We start from the raw sequence: 23771 nt of genomic DNA on the forward strand, positions 1-23771 counted from the left end.
TCTATGCAATGATAGCAAAGTGGATCATCTATATTTTTTTCCGGTAGGGTCATGGAATACAACACTAAAACTATGTGTACATGTACTGTACTGACCAAACGTTTGGACACACCTTCTCATCTCTAGAACAACTATTAAGAGGAGACTTTGTGCAGCAGCCCTTCATGGTAAAATAGCTGCTAGGAAACCATTGCTAAGGACAGGCAACAAGCAGAAGAGACTTGTTTGGGCTAAAGAACACAAGGAATGGACATTAGACCAGTGGAAATCTGTGCTTTAGTCTGATGAGTCCAAATTTGAGATCTTTGGATCCAACCACCGTGTCTTTGTAGAAAAGGTGAACGGATGGACTCTGCATGCCTGGTTCCCACCGTGAAGCATGGAGGAGGAGGTGTGACAGTGTGGGGGTGCTTTGCTGGTGACACTGTTGGGGATTTATTCAAAATTGAAGGCATACTAAACCAGCATGGCTACCACAGCATCTTGCAGTGGCATGCTAGTCCATCCGGTTTGCGTTTAGTTGGACCATCATTTATTTTTCAACAGGACAATGACCACAAACACACTTCCAGGCTGTGTAAGGCCTATTTGACTAAGAAGGATGGTGATGGGGTGCTACGCCAGATGACCTGGCCTCCACAGTCACCAGACCTGAACCCAATCAAGATGGTTTGGGGTCAGCTGGACCGCAGAGTGAAGGCAAAAGGGCCAACAAGTGCTAAGCATCTCTGGGAACTCCTTCAAGACTGTTGGAAAACCATTTCCGGAGACTACCTTTTGAAGCTCATCAAGAGAATGCCAAGAGTGTGCAAAGCAGTAATCAAAGCACAAGGTGGCTACTTTGAAGAACCTAGAATATAAGACATATTTTCAGTTGTTTCACACTTTTTTAAGTATTTCATTCTACATGTTTTCATTCATAGTTTTGATGTCTTCAATGTGAATCTACAATTTTTAGAGTCATGAAAATAAAGAAAACTCTTTGAATGAGAAGGTGTGTCCAAACTTTTGGTCTGTACTGTACATAATAATTGTACAAGGTAATGAAAAAAGGGTTTTAAGCTCACCTGCTAATAGAATCACTTGGGTCCTTGCTCAAGGAGCGGTGCAACGAGGTCAGCTCTGTGTCCAAGTGGTGAGGTCCAAAAGCATTACAAAATCAAAATTTTTTTACAGCAACATGCTCGATTAATTCCTTAAAAAGCCATTTATTTCCAAAGGTTAAAACAACACTAGGTTGTATGGATATCCATAAGAGAACATAAAACACGTCTTACGCGTTTCGAACCCTGTAGGTTCTTAATCCTAGACATAATAGGTAAGTAAATGCAACAAGATATACTAGAGTATAGGTAAATGTCTAGGATTAAAAACCCACAGGGTTCAAAACGCGTAAAGACGTGTTTTATGTTCTCTTATGCATATCCATACAACCTAGTGTTGTTTTAATCTTTGGAAATTAATGGCTTTTTAAGGAATTAAACGAACGTGTTCCTGGAAAACATTTTTCTAAAGTATAATAATTGTAGTATAATGCCGATATAATCAAACAATCTGGTGGTGAGCCTGCCAGTAGTACAAGGAATGAATCTGGATCGCCAAAGCTCTGTACACTGTGTAGTGTCTGATTCTGGGTATTGCAGTTGTAGGACTCGAGGACAGTCACCAATCAGTGTAGAGAGTTGTGGTGATGGTGGCCTTCTCACAAGGTATCAGCTGTTCATATGTGATATTGCTAAGAAGCTCTAAGGAAAACCCATTGCAAAGTGGTATTTTCATGCAATGAAGTTGTATCACTAGTGACACAAGTATGACATATATGCTAAGGACGTTCTAAATGTAGAAGGCGCTGTGATCTAAAAAAACCTCTCTTATATGAATATGATATATATATATATATATATATATATATATATATATACAGTATATATATGCACATAGTATATCTTATATGAATATCATATAAATTTGCTTCTAACAACAGGGGCAGGAATTATATCAACTTTTTGGATTTGTCAAAATAGTAAGTCAAACATAGATGTAAATATGCTTCTCAACATTGACATTGTAAAACCAAGAAGGGAAAGTCGTGGATTTGTGAAACTGACGTGATGGATAGACATGTTCCTTGTCACGCATGTGACTAGCAGGGTTTACCTAGTACCTGGTAAACGCTTAAAAGATGTTACAACACACAGGGGGTCACGATACAATGGAGGTCCCTGCCGCTAGGGAGAGAGGTGAGGGGACACCTCTTGCACTCACCTGAAGCTGACTCCTGTGCTCCCTAGCATTCCTATACAAATTCTTGCAACCTGTTGCCAAGCCGGATACCTTAGGCCCTCAGCTAGCTCTCCACTCACCCTGGCTAGTGTGTAGGCCAACGAGATCACTAGACTCGCCACTACAATGCAGAAACACAAGGGTAGGACTACAAACAGGGGAAGTAGACATGCAAGGAAAATACACTCCAGGCGGCTTTAGTGCAGCAAACACCACTGCTGCACACCACACGACAGACTTCTTCTAGAGCAGGCTCCTTCCAAAAAGACCACATAGAAATGAGGATTCAGTTTCTATCACAGGCATCAAGTGATCAGATCACATGTCTTAATTAAGGAAGGGAAGTGATCCCAAAGAACCTCACCTGAGATTAGCAGCTACAGCCCGCAGCCAGACAGGAAAGGCTATTTAACGCTTACAGCACCACAAGCAAGGAGATGTTATTAAATAACAGTAGTGAACCTGCCAGCGGCAAGGCGCTGTGACCTTTTGACACCATATTCACTCAGGGTCTCCCCTGAGCAAGATACACTCATGACATTAATGATATGTAAATTATGAGAAAATGGAAACAATTTTAAAAACGTCTCAATTCATTCAGCATTGAGCACGAGTCCCATGCACTTGTTCACCTTGGCTGCTATCAATGAAGGTATTAATGACTGTCTCAGGAATCTTCAGCTGAATTGAATGCACTTGGGCTCTTGGGCACACAAATCATCTAGATTCTCTGCTATCCTTTATAACTGCAATCCAAAGACGATCCAAATGTGTTTTGATAGAAGGCAGCGTTGAAAAATGGCGTCTGGGACACTTTGTGAAGAAATGCCTGTATCACTGGTACCACAATTGATTCATGATGTACCTCAAGTGAAATTATATGTTACATACAAAGCCTAAGTCGTCAATGTCTACAAACTATCAGAAGACGTTCGACTATCAGCAATATCCATTGACTTCACACCACCACCTGCAAAAGCTGTTATGATGCCAAGGAAACAGCAATGGAGGCTGGAATAGAGATCTACCCGCTTCAGTTATGAGTCCAGCTTGTGTTTTGGACGCAGTGATAGCTGAAGATTGGTCTGGAGGCCACTTACTTAGGCATCGCCATAAAGAAGCCTTCACTGGGGAACATTACAGCAGTCCTACTCCTAGGATTATGGTGTGGGGTGGCATAATATACAGTAGTTGGAACAATTTAGTTTTCATTCTAAGTACTCTAACAGCTCAGTGTTACATTGGTTTGATGGTGGAACCAGTGGTACTGCCAAGTTTCCTTTTTTTCATCATTTGCCTATCTATTGATCCTGCAATTTCCATAGTTCCTTGATTTTTCTTCTTGGTGTTATAATTTCAATGTTGGGGAATAGTAAGGATGCAATAAAATGTGTGATTTATATATTAAAAAAAAATAATATGTGACACCAATTTGTAGGAAGCTCATGAAAAATCTCAATGGGCACAATAATATTCATGAAAATATAGTAGCACAGTTCATCTGTGACCACAAATGGAGCATTTTGGTGTAGTATATTATATAGTTTAAATGCCAGAATATTAATAACATATATATAATTAAAAAATAGTAATAAAATAATAAGTATAGAATGCCATTACCTCACAACTGGTTTCAGTGTGTTCTGCAGAGTGAGCTGTAAATCCAGGGGATAGGTACATGAGAATTCCAGCTGAACTTCATAATGTCTTATAATGATCTGGTCGGTCTTCATTTGCACAAACATTGTATTTTTGTAAGTTGCATGTGTTCCATTAGTCTAAAAAAGCAAACTTAAATGGGAACTGTACGTTCAACCAACTTTGCATAAATCAATAGTACGAAAAGTTATATTGACGGCCTTTCCGTAACCTGTTCCTGACTGCTGACGGTAAATAAATGTTGTTGCTTGCTGGGTTTTGCAGTGCTGACGTCTGTTTACGGTCGGCGATCAGGCTGTGATCGGGACCCCTAGAGTCCTGCAAGTGATGGGATTCTGGTGCACAACGCTAATTCTGACCAGCGACATCATCGAGACCTGATTGGCTCAGGTCACAATGATAGTCCTGTGCTATTTTCTATATTCCACAATCAATAGCGATCGCAGCTTTTAGAAGTTTGTGAGAAGGAGTGCGGTCCTTCTGTCACCCCTCTGGCACCCCCCACAACATGATCATGGGAAAGCTGAGGGTTGTCATGGCAGCCGGAGGTCAAATGATGACCTCCGGTTCTGTCATGTATGTTGGCCTGTTAGACCCAGGGCTAACCGGTGATCTGTATTGCATCTGTATATCCTCTACTTGTTTCTGGGAATCACCCATGGAGTCAAAATAGTCACTACATCCATAGATGAATTCCCAGAGGGGTGACATTTCCAAAATTGGGTCACTTGAGAGGGAGATTCTTCTTGTCTAGCAATTGAGAGTTCTGAAATATGAGTCTGCAAACTATTCTAGGAAAATCTGTTCTCCACAAGTTAAATAGTGCTACTTCACTCCTGATCCTTGTCGTGTGGTCAAACGGACTCTTCGTATAAAGCCACATATGGGGGTAGTGCCACATTTAACAGAAATTGTCTAACATATTTTGGTGTCATTTTTACCTATTCCCTCTTGTGACAAGGTAAAATCTGGGGCTAAATCAAAGTTTTAGTGGTAAAATTTAATTCTGTTTTCTTTACTGCCCAAAGGTATATAATTCTGTGGAGCACCATAACAGCAAAATCTGTGCTATATGGTGCACCTTCACTTCTGAGCTTTGCATTGTGCCTCAAAAGAATTTTTCAACCACATATGGGGTATTGACGATCTCAGGAGAAACTATGTAACAAATTGTTCTGTTCTTTTTCGCATGTTATTACTTTTAAAAATGAAAAACTTGGGGCCAAACCAACATTTTATTGGAAAACATGATAATTTTACATTTACTCGTCCCAATGTTTTACAATCGTATGCATTCGTCAGGGTTAAGAATGCTCACTACTCTCTTAAATGAATTACGCGAGAGGTTGTTTACAAAATGGGATCAATTGTAGTGGTTTCTGCTGTTTTGGCATGTAAGGGGCTTTTCATATATGACATGCCATCTGCAATCTATTCCAATCAAAACAGTACTCCAAAATTCAAACTGCGCTTCTTCCCTTCTAAGCCCTACCATGATCCCAAACAGTAGTTTTCCCCAATATATGAGGCATTATGCTAAAGAAAATTGTATGGTCCATTTTCACCGGATTCCTTGTAACAATAAAAAAATTGGGGCTCAAGCTACATTTTAGTGGGAAAAATTCATTCTTTCCTTTTCATGATTCACCATTATAAACTTCTGTGATGCACCTGTGGGTACAAGGTGGTCACCACACCTCTAGACAAATTCACATGCTGGGCTCCATAAGAAACAAATCTGAATATTTCTGCAATGGAGTGATGCAGAGCAAATCAGAAAAGGGAAGGAGAATCAGGGCAGCGCAGGGATTTTTTAGGGTATTTAATACAATTTTTCTGAGCAAATGACAGATCCTCTTTAAAGTCTCATGGCACTTCTTTGGAATATACGTTACTGAATGCCTGACAGAACATTTTAAGCAACAAACCATTCAAATTAGTGAATGTGAGGTCCAAAAGTTGTCAGGATCTCAATAACAGCAGTGCCAATTGGGTTAAAAAGTTCCATAAAGTAAATTATTCATTCTTAAGATTAGTGGTGGTTATTGTCAGACGGGAGACATAGTGGGAAGATTTAGGACTACTGTAGATAAAGGCTTAAGGATAGGATAGATATAGTATTAATAATATAGGATGTTTTAGTGTAGTGTAACTAGGGATCAAGTGTGCAGTAGGGTGCAGTGGTAGTTAGTTTGGAAGGATAGAGCAGGAACAGAGGCAAGTAGCAAAGTGGTAACAGGGAGACAGAGACAAGGAAGGAAGAGTGAGCAGAGTAGGATGAGAAACACAGGGAAGGGAGAAGACAGTTTAGCGGCAGAAGTTCAAGTGTGTGGACAGGGCCCAAACCTAGGGCCTGTTCAGGAAGGGAGGAATCCTCCCGTGGGTCAAAACCTCACCCTGCGGATGGGCTGTAGAGTGTCCTATGATCAGTGGGACATCAGGGTATAGAAAAACCACCGGCGGTACCCTGAACTGGTGAGGAGCTGCTAAGTCGTCTGAGGGCCTCAGTGAGACATGGCAGCAACAAGGAAAGGTTACAGGGGGAAGAAGCATGTAGTGGACTCAGCTGCTGGAGGAGAGTTCCCAGGGCGAGTACCAGCAAGACAGAACCCCCCCTGGCAGAGCAGCAACAGCACAAGTGGCCATGAGGGAATGAAGTAAGAGAGAAGTGGTGACCTTCAATAAACTGGTTCCTGATTATTTTACAAGAGATTTGTGTGTGCTTTGTGTCGCTCTTCCCATCTACAACTAGGACCCAGCAACAGAAGATGATGATAGCACCGGACGTAACTGTAACTGCCGCATGCCCCAACGGGAGCATCACATGGACATACACATTTAATGAAGCAAGGGGAAAGCACTGACAGTCATCACCTGGCTCCCCTCTTCAGCAGTAGACAATACAAGCCAAATTTGTTGGTACCAAATAGGGCTCATCCATTGGTATGAGCTGCAATATTCGCAGCACAATTCTCTACAAAGTGCCCCTTCACCAAAAATGTGATGTCTGCTGTTGAGTGATTTATCAGAATGATGTGGTAGTCTTTTCTCGGAAATGTTTTTTTCCATAATTGGCAAATGCACTATATAAGCGTACTTACTGTCACATGGTTCCCACATGCTCCAGCTTGCAGAGAAGCAGTAGTGGAAATAACCCCAGTGTTGTTCCTTTGTGGAGTGCCAACACAGTTGCCATCAAGGAGGTGAATATGGGTGACATTAAGGTGAAGACTTCTCAGCTGACACGTGCGAAAAGAAGCTGTAATTTCCTGTGTACCACACACTAGTTCAAGACCAAGGTCTTCAATATCTATACAAAGAAATGTGGAATAATAGGAACATTAATAAATAATATTTTTCTAGGTCATATATGAAATTACCATATTATAGATATACAGATTCTGCCATGATCTCCCACAATCACTCATAATGTAAGTTCATAATGGATACAGCTTTCACTGAACTCAATAGAGATCTAAATCATCAGCACAACTGCAATGAGAGGAAGAGAAACTTAAGGCCCCATTACACGCTATGATTTATCTGACGATATGTCGTCGGGTTCACGGTTTTCATGACGCAGTTCCGTCGTTGTTAGCGACGTCGTTGCGTGTGACACCTACAAGCGACTCATAACAATCTTAAAAGTTGTGAAAATCGTTGATCGTTGACACGTCGTTCAGTTTCAAAATATTGTTCGTCGTTTGTAACGTAGCAGACATATTGCTACGTTTGACACCCTGCCAACGACAAACAGCACTGTTAGTGCGTTTGTCATCAGCGACGCAGGCGAGTCGTTACGAGCAATGCTCCACGCCTCCTCCGCTCTGATTGGTGGTCCCAACTGCGTTCTGATTTGGCAGCCATGGTTGATGCTATGGACAATTATACGCCTCTGTCGTTGCCAGAATTGTTGGGAGAAATGCTGTGCGACGGTGTCCACACGACCGCCTTGGTCAAACACGATGTAGCGTCGTTTGTAAGATGGGTACGTGTGACCGTTACAAAACGACCTATGAGCGATCACGGCAAATTGTAGCAACGATCTGGGCGTGTCACATCGCTAACGAGATCGCTAGCGATGTCGTTGTGTGTAAAGTGGCCTTTACACGTATAGATACTAACCATGATTAGACATACAGCTAGGTAATGAACATGTTTTTAGGAATCCTTCTATAATGCCACTTGCATTTTAAAGTAAACTTGTAAGCGATAACAAATTTTATGAATGGAGCAAATGCAGCACTGGTTCAGCACTGCATCCCTTTCACTGTTTTCCATACACATTGGTAGCCCACCACTACCATCACTGCCTAGGGAGCGGCAATACAGCCAAATTCTAGTAACTAGAGCCAGCTCCAGTCACCTGCATACCCAGGATGTCAGGAGCTCTGGTATGCAAAGCTGCAAAGCCGTGTCCCATTCACTACAAATTGGTTTGCACTCCTGAGCCACTGGTTAAGGCGATATGACATCCTTCTGTAATATAGGAAATCGCCTTTAACTATGCATAAAACATAGATGGGACCACTATAAAAAAAAATGTATATTTAAAGGGACTCTGTCTGTAGGATCAATCCTCTTAAGCCATCTACATGGGCACGTAGGTCATAGGAAGCTGAATAAAATGATACCTTGATATCTGTGATCTGATGTCTTATTCCAGAGAAATCCATGTTTTTCATATATGGGCTGGACACCGATCTGTATGAGAATCTGCCTCCAGAAACTATTTTAAATGCAAGGGGCTGCTGATAAGTCTTTGGCTTTACCCATAAAGAAACGAAATAGGATGATGAAACTTTACATTTATTCCACATACTCTCCACTGATGTCAACACACTTCGTACATCAGTATTCCAAGTTCTGTAAGCCTAACAAAAAGAAGGATTTCGGTTGTGCCTCAAACCAGGCATCCGTAGCAGCCATGGTGTAAGAAATGCTGTGAAATTTGGTATCCTTGAGGTGTTTCTTCAGGTTTGGAAACAGATGACAGTCAGAGGGGCTAGATCTGGTGAATAAAGTGGTGGATGGTCAACCAGCTGGAAGTCCAGCTCTGCCACTTTTGCCGTGGTCGCTTGTGCAGTGTGAGCGGAGGTGTTGTCTTGCAGGAACAAGATTCCTTTGGACAGCTTGCCGCTCTTTTTGGCCTTCAGAGCTGCCTTCAATTGGTCCAAAAGTTCAATGCAATACCTTGGATTGATGATGGAACCCTCTTAAAGGTAGTCCACTAGCAGCACACCCTCCTTATCCCAGATCACAGACACCATCACCTTAGTGGCTGATTTTTGCATCCTGAACTTTTTTGGACGAGGACAACCACTGTGCCTCCACTCTTTTGACTGCTCCTTGTTTTCAGGGTCATACAAATAAATCCATGTCTCATCCGTAGTGACCAGCTGCTCTAGGACGTTCTTATTAGTCTGGAAACGCTGACAAATGGACCGGGAAGTTTTCACTCTCCTGCTTCTCTGATTTGTTGTCAAACATTTGGGGACCCACTTTGCAGATAGCTTCCTCATGTCCAAATGTTCATGAATAATGACACAAACATGTTCACAGGAAATCCCCATGATGTCTGCTATTGCTTTAGCTGAAATTCGTCGGTTCTCCAGTATGAGGTTGTGCAAAGCATCGACATTCTCCGGAACAACAACCACTCTCGGTCATCCAGGACGTTCCTGATCATTGCTGCTGAAGTGGCCCATTTTAAATTTGGCAACCCAGTTCTTAACTGTGGAATATGAAGGGCATTGATCCCCCAATGTCTGCGACATATCACCATGAATATCCTTCACAGACTTTCCTTGCAGAATCACTCCTCTGCTCTCAGTTGCTGTCAATATCGCATTAGACTCTGCCATTTTGTTTTCCCACGTGTGTAGAACACTGTTGCCATAAGCAGTAAACAAAATTTTGAAAACATATATTAGACACATAAGGCTTTCATGTGATGGAACATTTGTTACCATAGAAACACAAAAAGGTTACAAAGCCAAAGACTTATCAGCAGCCCCTTGTGACGCCCTGGGCAAGCCAGGGGTCACAGGTCATAACACCACCACACCCTACACCCCAGTTAGGAACATCAAGGCTAACCAAAAATCCTTGTTGCCTTCCTCCAGGAGCTGGTGTCCACACCAGGGGGTGGGCCAGGCGGTTGGCTCCGCCCACCGAGGAGTTCACAGCTCTGGAGGCGGGAAGAACCAGGCAGATCAGTTTAGGAGGTGAAGGAGTAAAAAGTAAAGTGAAAGGAAGCGAAGTGAAGTGGTAAAGGAGGAAAGTAGGAGTAGTGACAGTTTGTAAAGCTAAAGCCTGAAGTTGGTCCGGGTGTGTGCCCCGGACAGTGACAGCAAGGTCAGCAGACGGCGGTGATAGTCTGCAGGGGGACTGCTCGGAGGTTGCTGGAAGGACCGCGGACGGGTGGTGACCCAGCGGTCTGGAGAAGTATACAAGGAACAGACAGCACCAGGGCAGGGGCCTTTCGGATCCCGGCAAGGCTAGGAGTCGCCATAATTTGCCAAATCCGTCAGTGAAGGGGACGACTGTCTCCCAACAACCAAGTCCCGATTGAAGGCAACAGTCCAACCGTAACGGAGAGACACCGCCACCGCCAGGGCACCAGTTTCTCAGGGCCAGCGCCTGCGGGCAAAGTAGGGCTCCTCCGGCCCATATCCAAGCCGGGGAGCGGGTTACCGGTGGGAACCCATCGCAACCATCATCATCTTAGGTGCAGGAAAAGGGACCGTCACCGTCAACTACTGGGGAAAAGCAAGTGCAGCCGTCCGTGGGAACAGTCTTTCCAGCCGTGTATTTTACCGAGAACTGTGTCATCGTCTCAGGCTGAGTGAGTACCACAGTGCCGCAAGGCACAGCGCTGCCCCCGCGTCCCTGCGCCCACCAAGCCCTGCATCTCCCACCTCATCACTGGGCCCCAGGACAACCAACCCCCTACCCACGGAGGGGAGGACAAACATCTAGCTGCTCCATACCATCACTCCCGGGATCCCCATACAGAGCAGCGGTGGTGTCAACAAATCACCACAACCGTGGGTGGCGTCACGGACAATAAACTATATCCCAAAACCCAATCCCCTTTCACTCACGGGCGAGGAGCGTCGCTAGAGTCCCCGGGATCCGGCCCATCGCTCGAGCCACCGAGCAGCAGCAGGCCGCAGCAGCCGCGGCAGCCGGACCCGAGCAGTAGGGAGAGCGCGGCGTCCCCTCTTCCGCCCGCGACACCCCTCGTCGTAGAAGGTGGAGTTAGCAGCGTCATGGCTGCTGTCTGCTTTCCTGATCTCACTGCAGAGCTGTGTATGATTATAACTGACACATCTGCAGTAGAGATGAGCGAACATTTGGAAGTTCGGTTTAGGAGGTACAATTGAACCTTAACAAAATATCTTTTTTGACCCCAACTTTATCCAAATCTCAATGGAAGTCAGTTATTGGGCAGTTTGTGGCTCCAACCACATGCTGCCAGCCATAAACAGAACACTTCCAGGGGAGGGCGGGCAAGGCTTTTCCAAAACATTTTTGTGTGTACGCACTACATCTGATCACTCTGATTTTACCCCCAGTGCAAGTCGTTCAAACTCGCACAATGCTGAGCATCACTAATATCCAAGCACAGCGCTGCTTGCTTGAGTGGTTTGCACTTGTAGCTCACTCAAACTTAGTTTTTTTGGAAGTCAGTTTCCAAACCCAAACTCAGAACATCGAACCTCAGGTTTGCTCATCTATAATCTGCAGGTTCCTCTCTGTTCAGCCTCCATATCACAGGCAGCCAGGGTTGTAATACAGCAGAACTGTGAGAGCTGCAGCAAATGTGTTTGTAAGAAGGCAGAGTTCAGCTCTACTGTTCTGTGTTAGTTACATGTTTCACAATGTTAACTCATTCTTTTATTAAAAATAAATCAATGGAGTCAGATTCTCATGCACATCATTGTCCAGTCCACAGACTGGAACAGCTCATTTACATATAAGAAAAATGTTGATATCTCTCCAATAGGACATCGGATTGCAGATTTTAAGGTGCCATTTTATTCAGCTTCCTATGACTCATGTGCCCTTATAGATGGCTCAGGAGGGTTAATCTTACTGTCAGATTCCCTTTAATTTATACAATTGTGCAGTATGTGATGAAGCTGTCCTAACAAGTGCACAAGGAGAAACTGTAAGGAATCATTCAGATGTCTGTCACAATGCGGACTAGGGGAGAGTCCAGCGTGAGCCACAACACACAACAGCAGGGGTTACACCATGACAAACAAGGAGTACACTGGGGACACTTTAACAATGGAGGGCCCTGATACTAGTGAGAGGGAAGATGGACACCTCCTCAACATACCTGCCGCTGTACCCTGCACTCCTAGCCAGTCCCTATACAGATTCCTCACCTGTCGCTGAGCAGGAACCTGAAGCCCTGAAAAGACCCTACAATAGTCCCTGACTAGAGAGTGGGCAGGTGAAGGACGCTAGCCTCACTGCTGTACTGAAACAACACATCGGGAAAGGAAGACAGACAGGGGAAAACACAACAGACTGCTGCAGTCAGCACCAAAACTGCAGTCACCACAGCAACTCTAATAGAGGGTTTTCAGCAGCTCCTTCCACTTCTAGGACCAGAATCTAAATGGCAAAGAGAATAACTGGCACCCTTTTCTTGTAGCAGAGGTTAAATAAAGGGAATGGGAGTGGTCCCAAACCTTAAACACCTTAGCTGGTAATTAGCCTGCTTGCTGGCAAGGAATACTGACATTAACCCTACAACTGCCATAGAAAACGAAAACATGTTTAATATTGAGAGTCAAGAATGGAAAATGACTCAAGTCTTGAATTGACAGTCTCATAATGCAGAGAGACAGCCGTGACAGCGTCAGTGATTTTCTTCTTCATCAGTGACTTTTTTTGTACATCAGAGCTTGAGCAGAGTGTCAGTTTTTACCATTAGAGTTTGGTCTTAGTTTCATTAGTTTTTCTAAGATGAGAAATAAACAAATTAAAAACATTTCTCTATCTTTTCTTATCCATCAGTTCAGGAAAATGGACATCCAAGAGCTAGCTTATTTTTTTCACAGACCCACAGACTTGAATTGCTAATTTTGATATTAAAATAATAATAATTGGATTTATATAGTGCTAACATATTCTGAAACACTCTAAGATTTTGCAAGGAACATGGACATTTGAATGGCCCTATTTACTATCAGTCTTGCAGTCCTGGGGTCCTGGGTTCAAATCCCACCAGGGACATCTGCAAGGAGTTTGTATGTTCTCCCAGTGTTTGAGTGGGATTCCTCCAGGTTCTCTGGTTTCCTCTCACACTCCAAAGACATACTGATAGGAAATTTAGATAGATTGTGAGCCTTAATGGGGCGTTGCCAATATATGTAAAGCACTGCGGAATTATTGGCGCTATATAAGTGAACAAATGTTATTATGACTATTATATTTTAGTGTGCTATCCGTGAAAAACATGGATATTGTTCCCATGTAAAAAATGGACATGTGAATGAGCACTAATACTTATATATTAGAAATGTCACAATATCATATCCCCAAGACATTTGTTAAAATAAAGATAAAGAGACCAATCCCTTTCATTTAAATAAATGTAATTTGTGTTATACACTCAAGCAAACAGTATAAATAAGTTTAACATACCGTCAACGTGACGTCCATTTTTACAAGCACATGTGTACTTCCCATCAGTCATTCTGCATTCTTCATTTTCTCTACAGGGACAAGCATCTTTCAAAGTAGAAGGGTCTAAAATATAGTAACATGAAATGAATAAAGAAGTTACAACAAAACAAAATAAAAAGAAAAATGAGTTGATATCACTTTGAAGGTACTGTACCTGTGCAATAAGCCAAGGTGCAAAACGGAACTTTGGGAATGTTATACACATGGTATCCACCTGGGCAAGCCTTGATTTGGAGCATAGTTGATGAGTAGCAACAGTCACCTCCCCAGTGACTACAAGCAGTACGATTCACAATGCCTTCACCTTCCAAGGGATGGTATCCATTTAGCCACATTGGGGCTTCGGTATGGCACTGCCATTCAGGAACGCAGGTTTCTGGCATCCGAATGCCTCCAGTGCCTATAAACCTGTACCATCCGGATAAGCCAATATCGCAGTTATAACCATAACCACTGTTGATGCTTCTCCAAGGTTCGTCAAGTGTAGTATAATTAGTACAAGGGTCAAAACAATTAAAATTCCCCTTAGATTTAATACAGGCCATACCTTGGCTACAATAGCCTTTTATACATTCATTCAGTTCACAATCAAAGCCATTTCCGTAGTAGCCGTATGGACATGAACATGTGTAGCCGCCATCATAGTTGGTGCAGTTTGCTAGGGGATGGCAAGAACTTAGATTTCGGTTAGAACATTCATCAATGTCCACACAGGTATCTAAAGAGTTTTTGGTGAAGCCTCTTGGACATTCACATCTATATGACCCGTATGTGTTTACACAGGTACTGGAGCAGTTGTTGGACCAAGAATAGGCACATTCATCAATGTCCGAGCAGTCAAATCCATCGCCGATCAACCCTTTATTACAATGGCACTCTTTCCTGTCCGAGAACACTTCACATGTGGCATTAGGGTGACATTCAGAGCAGTTAAAGGTAGCTGGAAAATTAAGAAAAAAGTAGTTAATGCAACTTAATATTACTCTGAGATAGTTCCAAGAACTGTCATGCTTATTGTACGATGATAGCTGCTAATCTATAGGAAAGTAAAAGGGTTTTTTTGGTTGAAGAATAGACCAACAATATACAATCACTGGAGAAACAATACAAAACTAATGGTAGTTAAAAGTATACGCTAAATTTTGGCTTATTTATAATAAAAAAACAGATTTGGTAATGTTAGAGAAGTTGTCCAGGACTGATCGACGATAAGTAACCATTATCAGATTGGTGTGTTGCTGACACCCAACACTGTCACAGATCAGCTGGAACAAAACAGCGCTATACATTAGGTAGCGGACGTTCCTCTTTACTGCTTCTCAGCTCTTAATGAAGTTGAGCCGCAGTAACAGCTACTACACAGTTTACGGGGCCGTGCTGTTCCAGTTCCGTACACTGGTTACATCTGGCTGCTGTTGGAGTTGATAACAGCTTGTTTAAGCAGTTTCTGGGTGTCAGATGATCTTAAATCTGGTATTGATGATTTATCATCAATATGTATGACATGGAGAACAATCTTAAATTTTGTTACTTTTTTTAAGCATAGTTATAGGCTTTGTTTGGCCTGAATTTCAGCACGAGCTGTAGGCATTGTTTACACTATGCTAAAACCTTCTGGATGAGATATCTGTCGGGAGAATTTTGTGCTGTATACAGGAAATTTTCAGTGAGTACTACTGTAGGCATATAGTGAAATATGTCACTAAGGGCTCATACAGACATCAGTGATTTTCTTGTACAAAAATATCGGTTCAAATTCCGTCAATGTTTTTTTAATTAGAATTTCATCAGAGTTTGGTCAGTGTAAGTTTTTTACTAACATAGTTTGGTCCGTGTCATTTTTCACCATCAGAGTTTGGTCCGAAGTATGGTCAGTGTATATTTTTACCAACATAGTTTGGTCCATGTCCTTTTTCACCATCAGAGTTTGGTCCGAAGTTTATTCAGTGTATATTTTTACCAACATAGTTTGGTCCATGTCAGTTTTCAACATCAGAATTTGGTCAGTGTAAGTATTTACCAACATCGTTTGGTTCATATCATTTTTCACCATCAGAGTTTAGTCCGAGTTTCATCAGTTTTTCTTAGAGAAGAAACAAATGAACAAAAAAAAAAAAAAAAAAGTTTTCTGAATGTTTCCTATCTGGCAGTTGGGAAAATCAAATATCAGATGAATTGCATCCAAGTGTTGTCCAACGTTTTTCACAGACCCATGGATTTGCATTGGCGATTTTGGATCAACTCTCAGATCAATATCGTACATGTCTTCGAGATTTTGCGTGGACCACTCCATTTAGGAAAAATTACAGACATGTGAATGGCATCATTCACTATTATAGGCACAAGAGCCATCGGTGAAAAACATGCATGCAAAAAATGGATGTGTGAATGAGCCCTAATAGTAGTACTGGAAAAAAATGTATGCAGTGTTTTGGTTTTTTTTTTTACTTAACCCCTTCTTGATATAACAGGCTACTGTGTTATTTGATACAGAAAAAAAAGAAGTTATACCCTTTTGACATATGGCGAGTGAATGGAGGTTTATAGAGACAAACAAAATGTGAATGTAGCCTTAAATCTTTTGCAGTTATACGGATTAAATCAGAAATCAAACACGCAATAGTCAATTTTGAAGGAGAAGATTTTCATAATCACCACAAATCTTGGGTATTTTATTACATAAATATTTTCACACTATCACAAAAGTAAAAAAATGTGTAGTTTGTGTGTGTGGTTTTTATAGGTCAATTGTGTTTTTAAAATTAAGGTAGTTACTCACCTGAAATATTTGTTGCTGAAAAGGAAGGGAAAAAAAAAATTATACATGTATACTATTATTAGTTCAATACAAAATATATAAGTAAATACAAACTTTAAAAATAAAATGTGCTGCAATAAAATAAAAAAGAATGTGTGAAGGATTCCTACAGCTGGATGACATTAGGACTCGTCACATTAGTGCCACTGCTCATGTGTTCAATTGGCTAATGAGTGCGGTGATCAGTGTTGCAGTATCAATGGTGGCAGACCACGCAGCCGCTATGGGGCCCGTGAGTTGGGTGAGTCGTCCCTCCCTCCCTCCTGGCATTGCACTTTTAACTGTATCGGCATCATAGATTCTGATACAGTTGAAAGCAATGATGGAAGAGGGATCCGTCTGCTCGCTCCTCCATTATTCTCCTCTGTGGATAGGTGGGAACTTGTTTTCACCGGACAACCCCTTTCATATTGCAAATCATCTATTTGCCAGGGTCTCTAGAGTGATTCTCATAAGACCCCCTTCACACGCACGTGTCTCCGGTACGTGTTAGGGTGGAAACACATCTATGCGAGTAAAATCGGTCCGACTGGGCTGAAAAAAACTCGGCTGATTTTAGTTCACGTTAGGTGCGAGTGCAACGCAAGTGCGATGCTTTTTGCTCGCGTGTGTGTTGCGATTGCGATGCTAGTTTCATGCAACATCTTAATTAGATAAAAGCTATTACACATGTGTCATTTAATTTACCTTTGGGAATGTGATGTCACATTCATCTGTTGAATATTTAATGAGCGAAGTTACTGCCACACTCGCAAATGTGAACGCTGGTGCGCGTGTGTGATGCTACTTTTAATCCCCTTCCATAGGAAATCATTGGGACAAATGGTGCGAGAAACTCGCAAAAAAGCAGCATGCTGCGATTTTTTTCTCGGTCCGATTTGGACTGAGAAAAAAATCGCAGATGCGAGCTGATTCATTGACTAACATGCGTCCGATTCCAATGCGAGTTTTTCTCGCATTGCTCTACTGCGAGAAACTCGCAAGTGAGAAGCAGCCCTTAGGTCCGTTCCTGCACGTACCGGAGACACGGCCACATGTAGACCCATTAAAATCAATGGGTCTGTGCACACGTGCATGTTTTGCCATGGAACGTGTGTACGTGTGGAGCATACGCGTGTCCGTGTGTTCCACACGTAGACATGGCCACGTTTTCTCCGGCATCACGGGTGTCACACGGCCTGCATACAGACCACACGGATGTTGTGTGGATGCGGTACCATGTGACACGCGCCGGAGAAAACTCACGTGTCAGAGAAAAAAAAACCAAAACATTACTCACCTTCTCCAGCCCTCTTGTCTCTGCGTCTCTGCCGCTGCTGTCACCTGCTGCCGACCACCGCTCATTATGCTCATTGCATATTCACTTCACTGCGGCCAGAAGCAGCAGCAGCGGGGTAGCGGCAGGGCTGGAGACCAAAGATCAGCACCACAGACAGTGACGCCAGGGACAGGTGAGTTGAAAGTTCTCGTTCTCTGTGTGTTATCATGGATAACACATGGAGAACACACATAGTGCCCTAAACACGGCTCACGGAGGGGAAAACGCACCTTTGACACGTCCGTGAAACACGTGCGTGATTTTCACAGACGTGTGAAGGGGGCCTAAGAAGGGTAGATTTCTATAATGCCACATCCCTTTTACTGATCACCCATGTAATATAATATAAATCTATATATATAATTGCCTTATTCTGTCTGTCTGTCTGTCTGTCTGTCATGCTTCAAAATTGTGTCCTTCCGGTGACATTGTGTCCTTACGGTGACACAAAGCTGATTGGCCGCTGGGCTTGCCATGGCCCCGCCCCCCCCACACCGATTGGCCGCTCGCCCAGGCTGCGCCCCCACACGGATTGGCCAGCCGCTCGCCCAGCCTCCGCCCCCCCCACAGATTGGCCTCTCGCCCCGGCACCCTGCAGGCATTGGCAATTCGGCCACGCCACGCCCCGCTCCCCTCACGCAACGCACGTTAGCTCTGGCCCCGCCCACCTCCCCCCGCGCATTCCCCGAACTGACAGGGCTGTCACGGAGGTGAGTACTGTACTCCCCCCCCCCTCTCCCCCCCCCGCGCATTCCCCGAACTGACACGGCTGTTAAGGGGGGTGAGTACTGTACTCCCCCCCCCCATCCCCCGCTCGCACGGAAGTGGTGTGGGCTCCCGTGCGAGCGGGGGACGGGATACGTTGGCATGGTTACAAGCGCATCAAGGTCCTGTAGCGGCGGAAGATCCACACGCACACACACACACACATACACACACATCAGCTCACACTCACTCTCACACACACCTCACACACACCTCACACACACCTCACACACACCTCACACACACATCACATCGCATCCACACACTCACAGCATCCGGCGATATCGCTTGCTTCTCGGCCTCGATACTGTGCTGTTGTGACCTTCCAGGACCTGACGGAGGATCACATGGCCAGAAGCATGTGGTATCTCCGGATGTTGTGACTGTGAGCGCGTATGTGCGATATCGTCAGTGTCTGTGTGTGTGAGTGTATGCGATCGGGTGTGTGTGAGTGTCGGGATCGGGTGTGTGTGAGTGGATGCGATCGTGTGTGTGAGTGGATGCGATCGTGTGTGTGAGTGGATGCGATCGTGTGTGTGAGTGTCGGGATCGGGTGTGTGTGAGTGTATGCGATCGTGTGTGTGAGTGGATGCGATCGTGTGTGTGAGTGTCGCCAGAGGAGCACGGCGTGCTGGAGGAGGCTGGGAGCAGAGAGACTGATCTTGGGGAAGGCTGGGAGGGGGAGGCTGATGCTGGGGGAGACTGGGAGGGGAAGGCTGATGCTGAAGGAGGCTGGGAGGAGGAGGCTGGGAGGAAGGAGGCTGGGAGGAGAGAGGCTGATCCAGGGGAAGGCTGGGAAGGGGAGGCTGATGCTGAGGGAGGCTGGAAGGAGAGAGGCTGATGCTGGGGGAGGCTGGAAGGAGAGAGGCTGAGGCTGGGAGGAGAGAGGCTGATGCTGGGGAAGGCTGATGCTGAGGGAGGCTGGGAGGGGAAAGCTGATGCTGGGGAAGGCTGGGAGGACGGAGGCTGGGAGGAGAGAGGCTGATCCTGGGGAAGGCTGGGAGAGGGAGGCTGATGCTGGGGGAGGCTGGAAGGAGAGAGGCTGATGCTGGGGGAGGCTGGAAGAAGAGAGGCTGATGCTGGGGGAGGCTGGGAGGAGAGAGGCTGATGCTGGGGGAGGCTGGGAGGAGAGAGGCTGATGCTGGGGAAGGCTGGGAGGAGAGAGGCTGATGCTGGGGACAGAGAGGAGAGGCTGATGCTGGGGACAGAGAGGCTGATGCTGGGGACAGAGAGGCTGATGCTGGGGACAGAGAGGCTGATGCTGGGATGAGAGAGGCTGATGCTGGGAGAAGAGAGGCTGATGCTGGGGACAGAGAGGCTGATGCTGGGGACAGAGAGGCTGATGCTGGGGACAGAGAGGCTGATGCTGGGGACAGAGAGGCTGATGCTGGGGACAGAGAGGCTGATGCTGCGGGCAGAGAGGCTGATGCTGCGGGTAGAGAGGCTGATGCTGGCGCAGCATGGCAGATGGAGCACGTTTGGGAGTGCGCAGCATGGCGGATGGAGCACGTTTGGAAGTGCGCAGCATGGCGGATGGAGCACGTTTGGGAGTGCGCAGCATGGCGGATGGAGCACGTTTGGGAGTGCGCAGCATGGCGGATGGAGCACGTTTGGGAGTGCGCAGCATGGCGGATGGAGCACGTTTGGGAGTGCGCAGCATGGCGGATGGAGCACGTTTGGGAGTGCGCAGCATTGCGGATGGAGCACGTTTGGGAGTGCGCAGCATGGGGGATTCAGCACGATGGGGAGTGCGGAGTATGGCGGATGGAGCACGTTTGGGAGTGCGCAGCATGGCGGATGGACCACGTTTGGGAGTGCGCAGCATGGCGGATGGAGCACGTTTGGGAGTGCGCAGCATGGGAGATGGAGCACGATGGGGGGTGCGCAGCATAGGGGATGGAGCACGATGGGGAGTGCGCTGCATGGGGGATGGTGCACGATGGGGAGTGCGGAGTATGGCGGATGAAGCACGTTTGGGAGTGCGCAGCATGGCGGATGGAGCACGTTTGGGAGTGCGCAGGATGGGAGATGGAGCACGATGGAGGGTGCGCAGCATAGGGGATGGAGCACGTTTGGGAGTGCGCAGCATGGCGGATGGAGCACGTTTGGGAGTGCGCAGCATGGGAGATGGAGCACGATGGGGAGTGCGCAGCATGGCGGATGGAGCATGTTTGGCAGTGCGCAGCATGGGGGATGGAGCACGATGGGGAGTGCGCAGCATGGCGGATGGAGCACGTTTGGGAGTGCGCAGCATGGCGGATGGAGCACGTTTGGGAGTGCGCAGCATGGCGGATGGAGCACGTTTCGGAGTGCGCAGCATGGCGGATGGAGCACGTTTGGGAGTGCGCAGGATGGGAGATGGAGCATGATAGGGAGTGCGCTGCATGGGGGATGGAGCACGATGGGGAGTGCGCTGCATGGGGGATGGAGCACGATGGGAAGTGCACACCTCCCCCCAACACACACACACACGCGCGCGCGCGCACTGCACAACACACCACACACACACACTGGGAACCACAAACAACTGCCCTACAAAGACACCCACACACAGACAACGCTGCACACACAAATATACGCACATACCGCACAACACACACATTGCACAAAACATACCTCCCCCCAAAACACACCACACACACACAAACCGCGCAACACACACACACAACGCTACACACACAGCGCTCCACAAACAACGCAACGCACAAACAACACTGCTCTCACCCCCCATCACACCCAGACAACACCCAGAACATGTACAGCCCCTACACAAACACTTGGTAACTACACACAACATCTATATATATATATATATAACAAAAATCATACATGAACTACACAATACGTAAATTCTAGAATACCCGATGCGTAGAATCGGGCCACCTTCTAGTACTATAATAAGGGTATAAGATCAGAAGTGGTCTGGTTTATACCTTTTACTCCTTCCACAGTCACAGAGTACGGTCCATTTCCATCACAATTAATTGTCCATGTTCCTTTCCCAGGGTTGTTGACAACATACACAGATCCCCACGTTTCAGACACAATTGTTTCCATTGAAACAAAACAATCTGGAAATGCAAAATAATTTGACTTAAAAAAAATCCTGCTGGTTTTGGCAGGGATTCGTAAAATGGTTTGATAATATAAGTAAACACTAGTGGTGTCCACAACTAATTGTGAGACGTCCTTCATTTTCTAGAGTCAGGTTAAAGAAAGAAATGTAGCAATCGGATTAGTTTCTTCAACGCTTCTATTTACTTGTGCTTAAGGCGATAGACATATGTTGAGTAACAGAACATAAAGTGTCAGATTATACACTCAATCTAGCAATTGTTCATTGTACAATTACAAAGTCCTCTGTTGTGAAACAAACTGCTAATGTGACGCCCCTGAACTAGTCAGGGTGTCACAGGGTACTGCACGTCTTTTTTGTCTGGTGCAGGACTCAACCCCTCATGGTTCTGGGATCCTAACTTTTGGTATTGCTCCATCAGCATGCAAATCCTAGTCACATCTCACACCACACCCTGTCAGGCACACCAGTGGGTGGTCTAGCTGGAACAGGGCCACCCACCTAGGGGTCAGACAGACTGATGGGAGGGTTTGAGTCAGTTGAGTGGTAGCCCTCAGAGAGTGAGGAGCTAGGGGGAGTTGGAGCTCCCCAGGAGACATTGGCTAGGTTGCAGACGGTGGTCTGGGACTGAAGGAGTCGGAAACCTGGTCGCAGGGTATTGGAGAAAGGTGCCATGCTTAGTTTTAGGGAACGGTCGGCATCGGAGGTCCTAGTAACCGAACCGGTACCGAGCACATAGGGGGACTGGACCATAGATCAGGTAGTAGCTTCATGCAACCTGATAATTAACCTGTGGAGGATAGTTTCTTTATGAACTTTCCCCAAGAGCTCAAAAAGCTAGGGGGAGTTGGAGCTCCCCGGGAGACGTTGGCTAGATCGCAGACGGTGGTCTGGGACCGAAGGAGTCGGAAACCCGGTTGCAGGGTATTGGAGAAAGGTGCCATGCTTAGTTTTAGGGAACGGTCGGCATCGGAGTTCCTAGTAACCGAACCGGTACCGAGCACGGAGGGGGACTGGACCATAGATCAGGGAGTAGTTTCACGCAACCTGATAATTAACCTGTGGAGGATAGTTTCTTTATGAACTTTCCCCAAGAGCTCAGAGATCGAAGGCATCAACACAACGAGGGGGATAGGGCTTTCCAGCTTATGCAGCCCACTGAAATCCCAAGTGTCAGCCATTGAGAGCACAGCTTCCCTACTTAACGGTGGGGAGCGGGACCCTGACAGCTTCAAGCATAGGGGTCATTCAGAACATCTAAAATATAGTGCATGGAGGCAAGGTACAGACCATCAGCAATACCAAAGGGAGCAGACACCCGGACGAGCTCCCCTGAAGTGGCAGCGGCACCCAGAGACTTGGTCCACCTTTGTGTCAGAGTCTGTTTTGCGGTCGCATCACTACGAACAACACTGCCTGAGTGAGTATGCTGTCCTCCCCTGCTTCCAACCTGCACCACACTCCCCTACACCACCTCAACCATCCAGAGTCCCGTGGCCTCCCATACCCATGGAGGGAACGTCATCTGGCTGCCCCACTCCCTCTTTCCCTGGGTACTCCCATTAGCAGCAGCGGTACTCCTTCTACCGTGAACCACGGGTGACGTCACAAACAACTCTTATCCCCTGTAAATACCCCCTTTACATTTGAAGGGGCTGTGAGCCCCCAGGTCCGGAGACCCTCAAGCCACAGCAGACCCCGGATCCGAGCGGTTCGACCGCTGCAGGGGCGGCACACTAACTTTACAATGAAAGCACAAAGGTAATTCACAGTGGTAAGAGCACTTTCTGCATGGTCTTTACATTGGAGCATCATACCCATTAAATACAAAATATTAAACTAAAGTTACGAAAATCATTAAACTGTTGTAGTTGCTATATGGGTAGTCTATGTCGTCTATGTCAGGTGTCTTCAATTCCATGTGTCTCTAGGACTCGTGTCAATGAGTGAAATGAATCGGCAGTGGTGTGTAATCAATAAATTAACAGTAGTGCTGCAGCCTCCTCTTTCTGGTTGATGTGGGTGAGGGGAGACCCAATGGAAAATAAAAATAACACATACCTTCTGTTCAACAAATGACAGATCCGGGTCTCCCGAGGCTCATGTGACATTATTATTCCACACGAGCACTGCAGCCTATCAAC

The 23771-nt window shown here is 45.7% G+C and overlaps 1 protein-coding gene across 1 annotated transcript in view; it reads right to left on the reverse strand.

The window, feature by feature from the left end:
• The window catches only part of LOC142246672 (uromodulin-like), a 54077-nt gene that overhangs the window by 17822 nt on the left and 12484 nt on the right, over positions 1-23771 (reverse strand). The window contains exons 6-11 of the mRNA XM_075319737.1: positions 21485-21622; positions 16430-16444; positions 13805-14590; positions 13609-13713; positions 7044-7252; positions 3904-4061 (exon numbers count right to left, since the gene is read on the reverse strand). Of these exons, the coding sequence (XP_075175852.1) occupies positions 3904-4061; positions 7044-7252; positions 13609-13713; positions 13805-14590; positions 16430-16444; positions 21485-21622 (1411 nt within the window). The remainder of the gene's footprint in view (positions 1-3903; positions 4062-7043; positions 7253-13608; positions 13714-13804; positions 14591-16429; positions 16445-21484; positions 21623-23771) is intronic.

Source organism: Anomaloglossus baeobatrachus, chromosome 7 (genome assembly GCF_048569485.1).
Source record: "Anomaloglossus baeobatrachus isolate aAnoBae1 chromosome 7, aAnoBae1.hap1, whole genome shotgun sequence".
NCBI classification, from domain to species: domain Eukaryota; kingdom Metazoa; phylum Chordata; class Amphibia; order Anura; family Aromobatidae; genus Anomaloglossus; species Anomaloglossus baeobatrachus.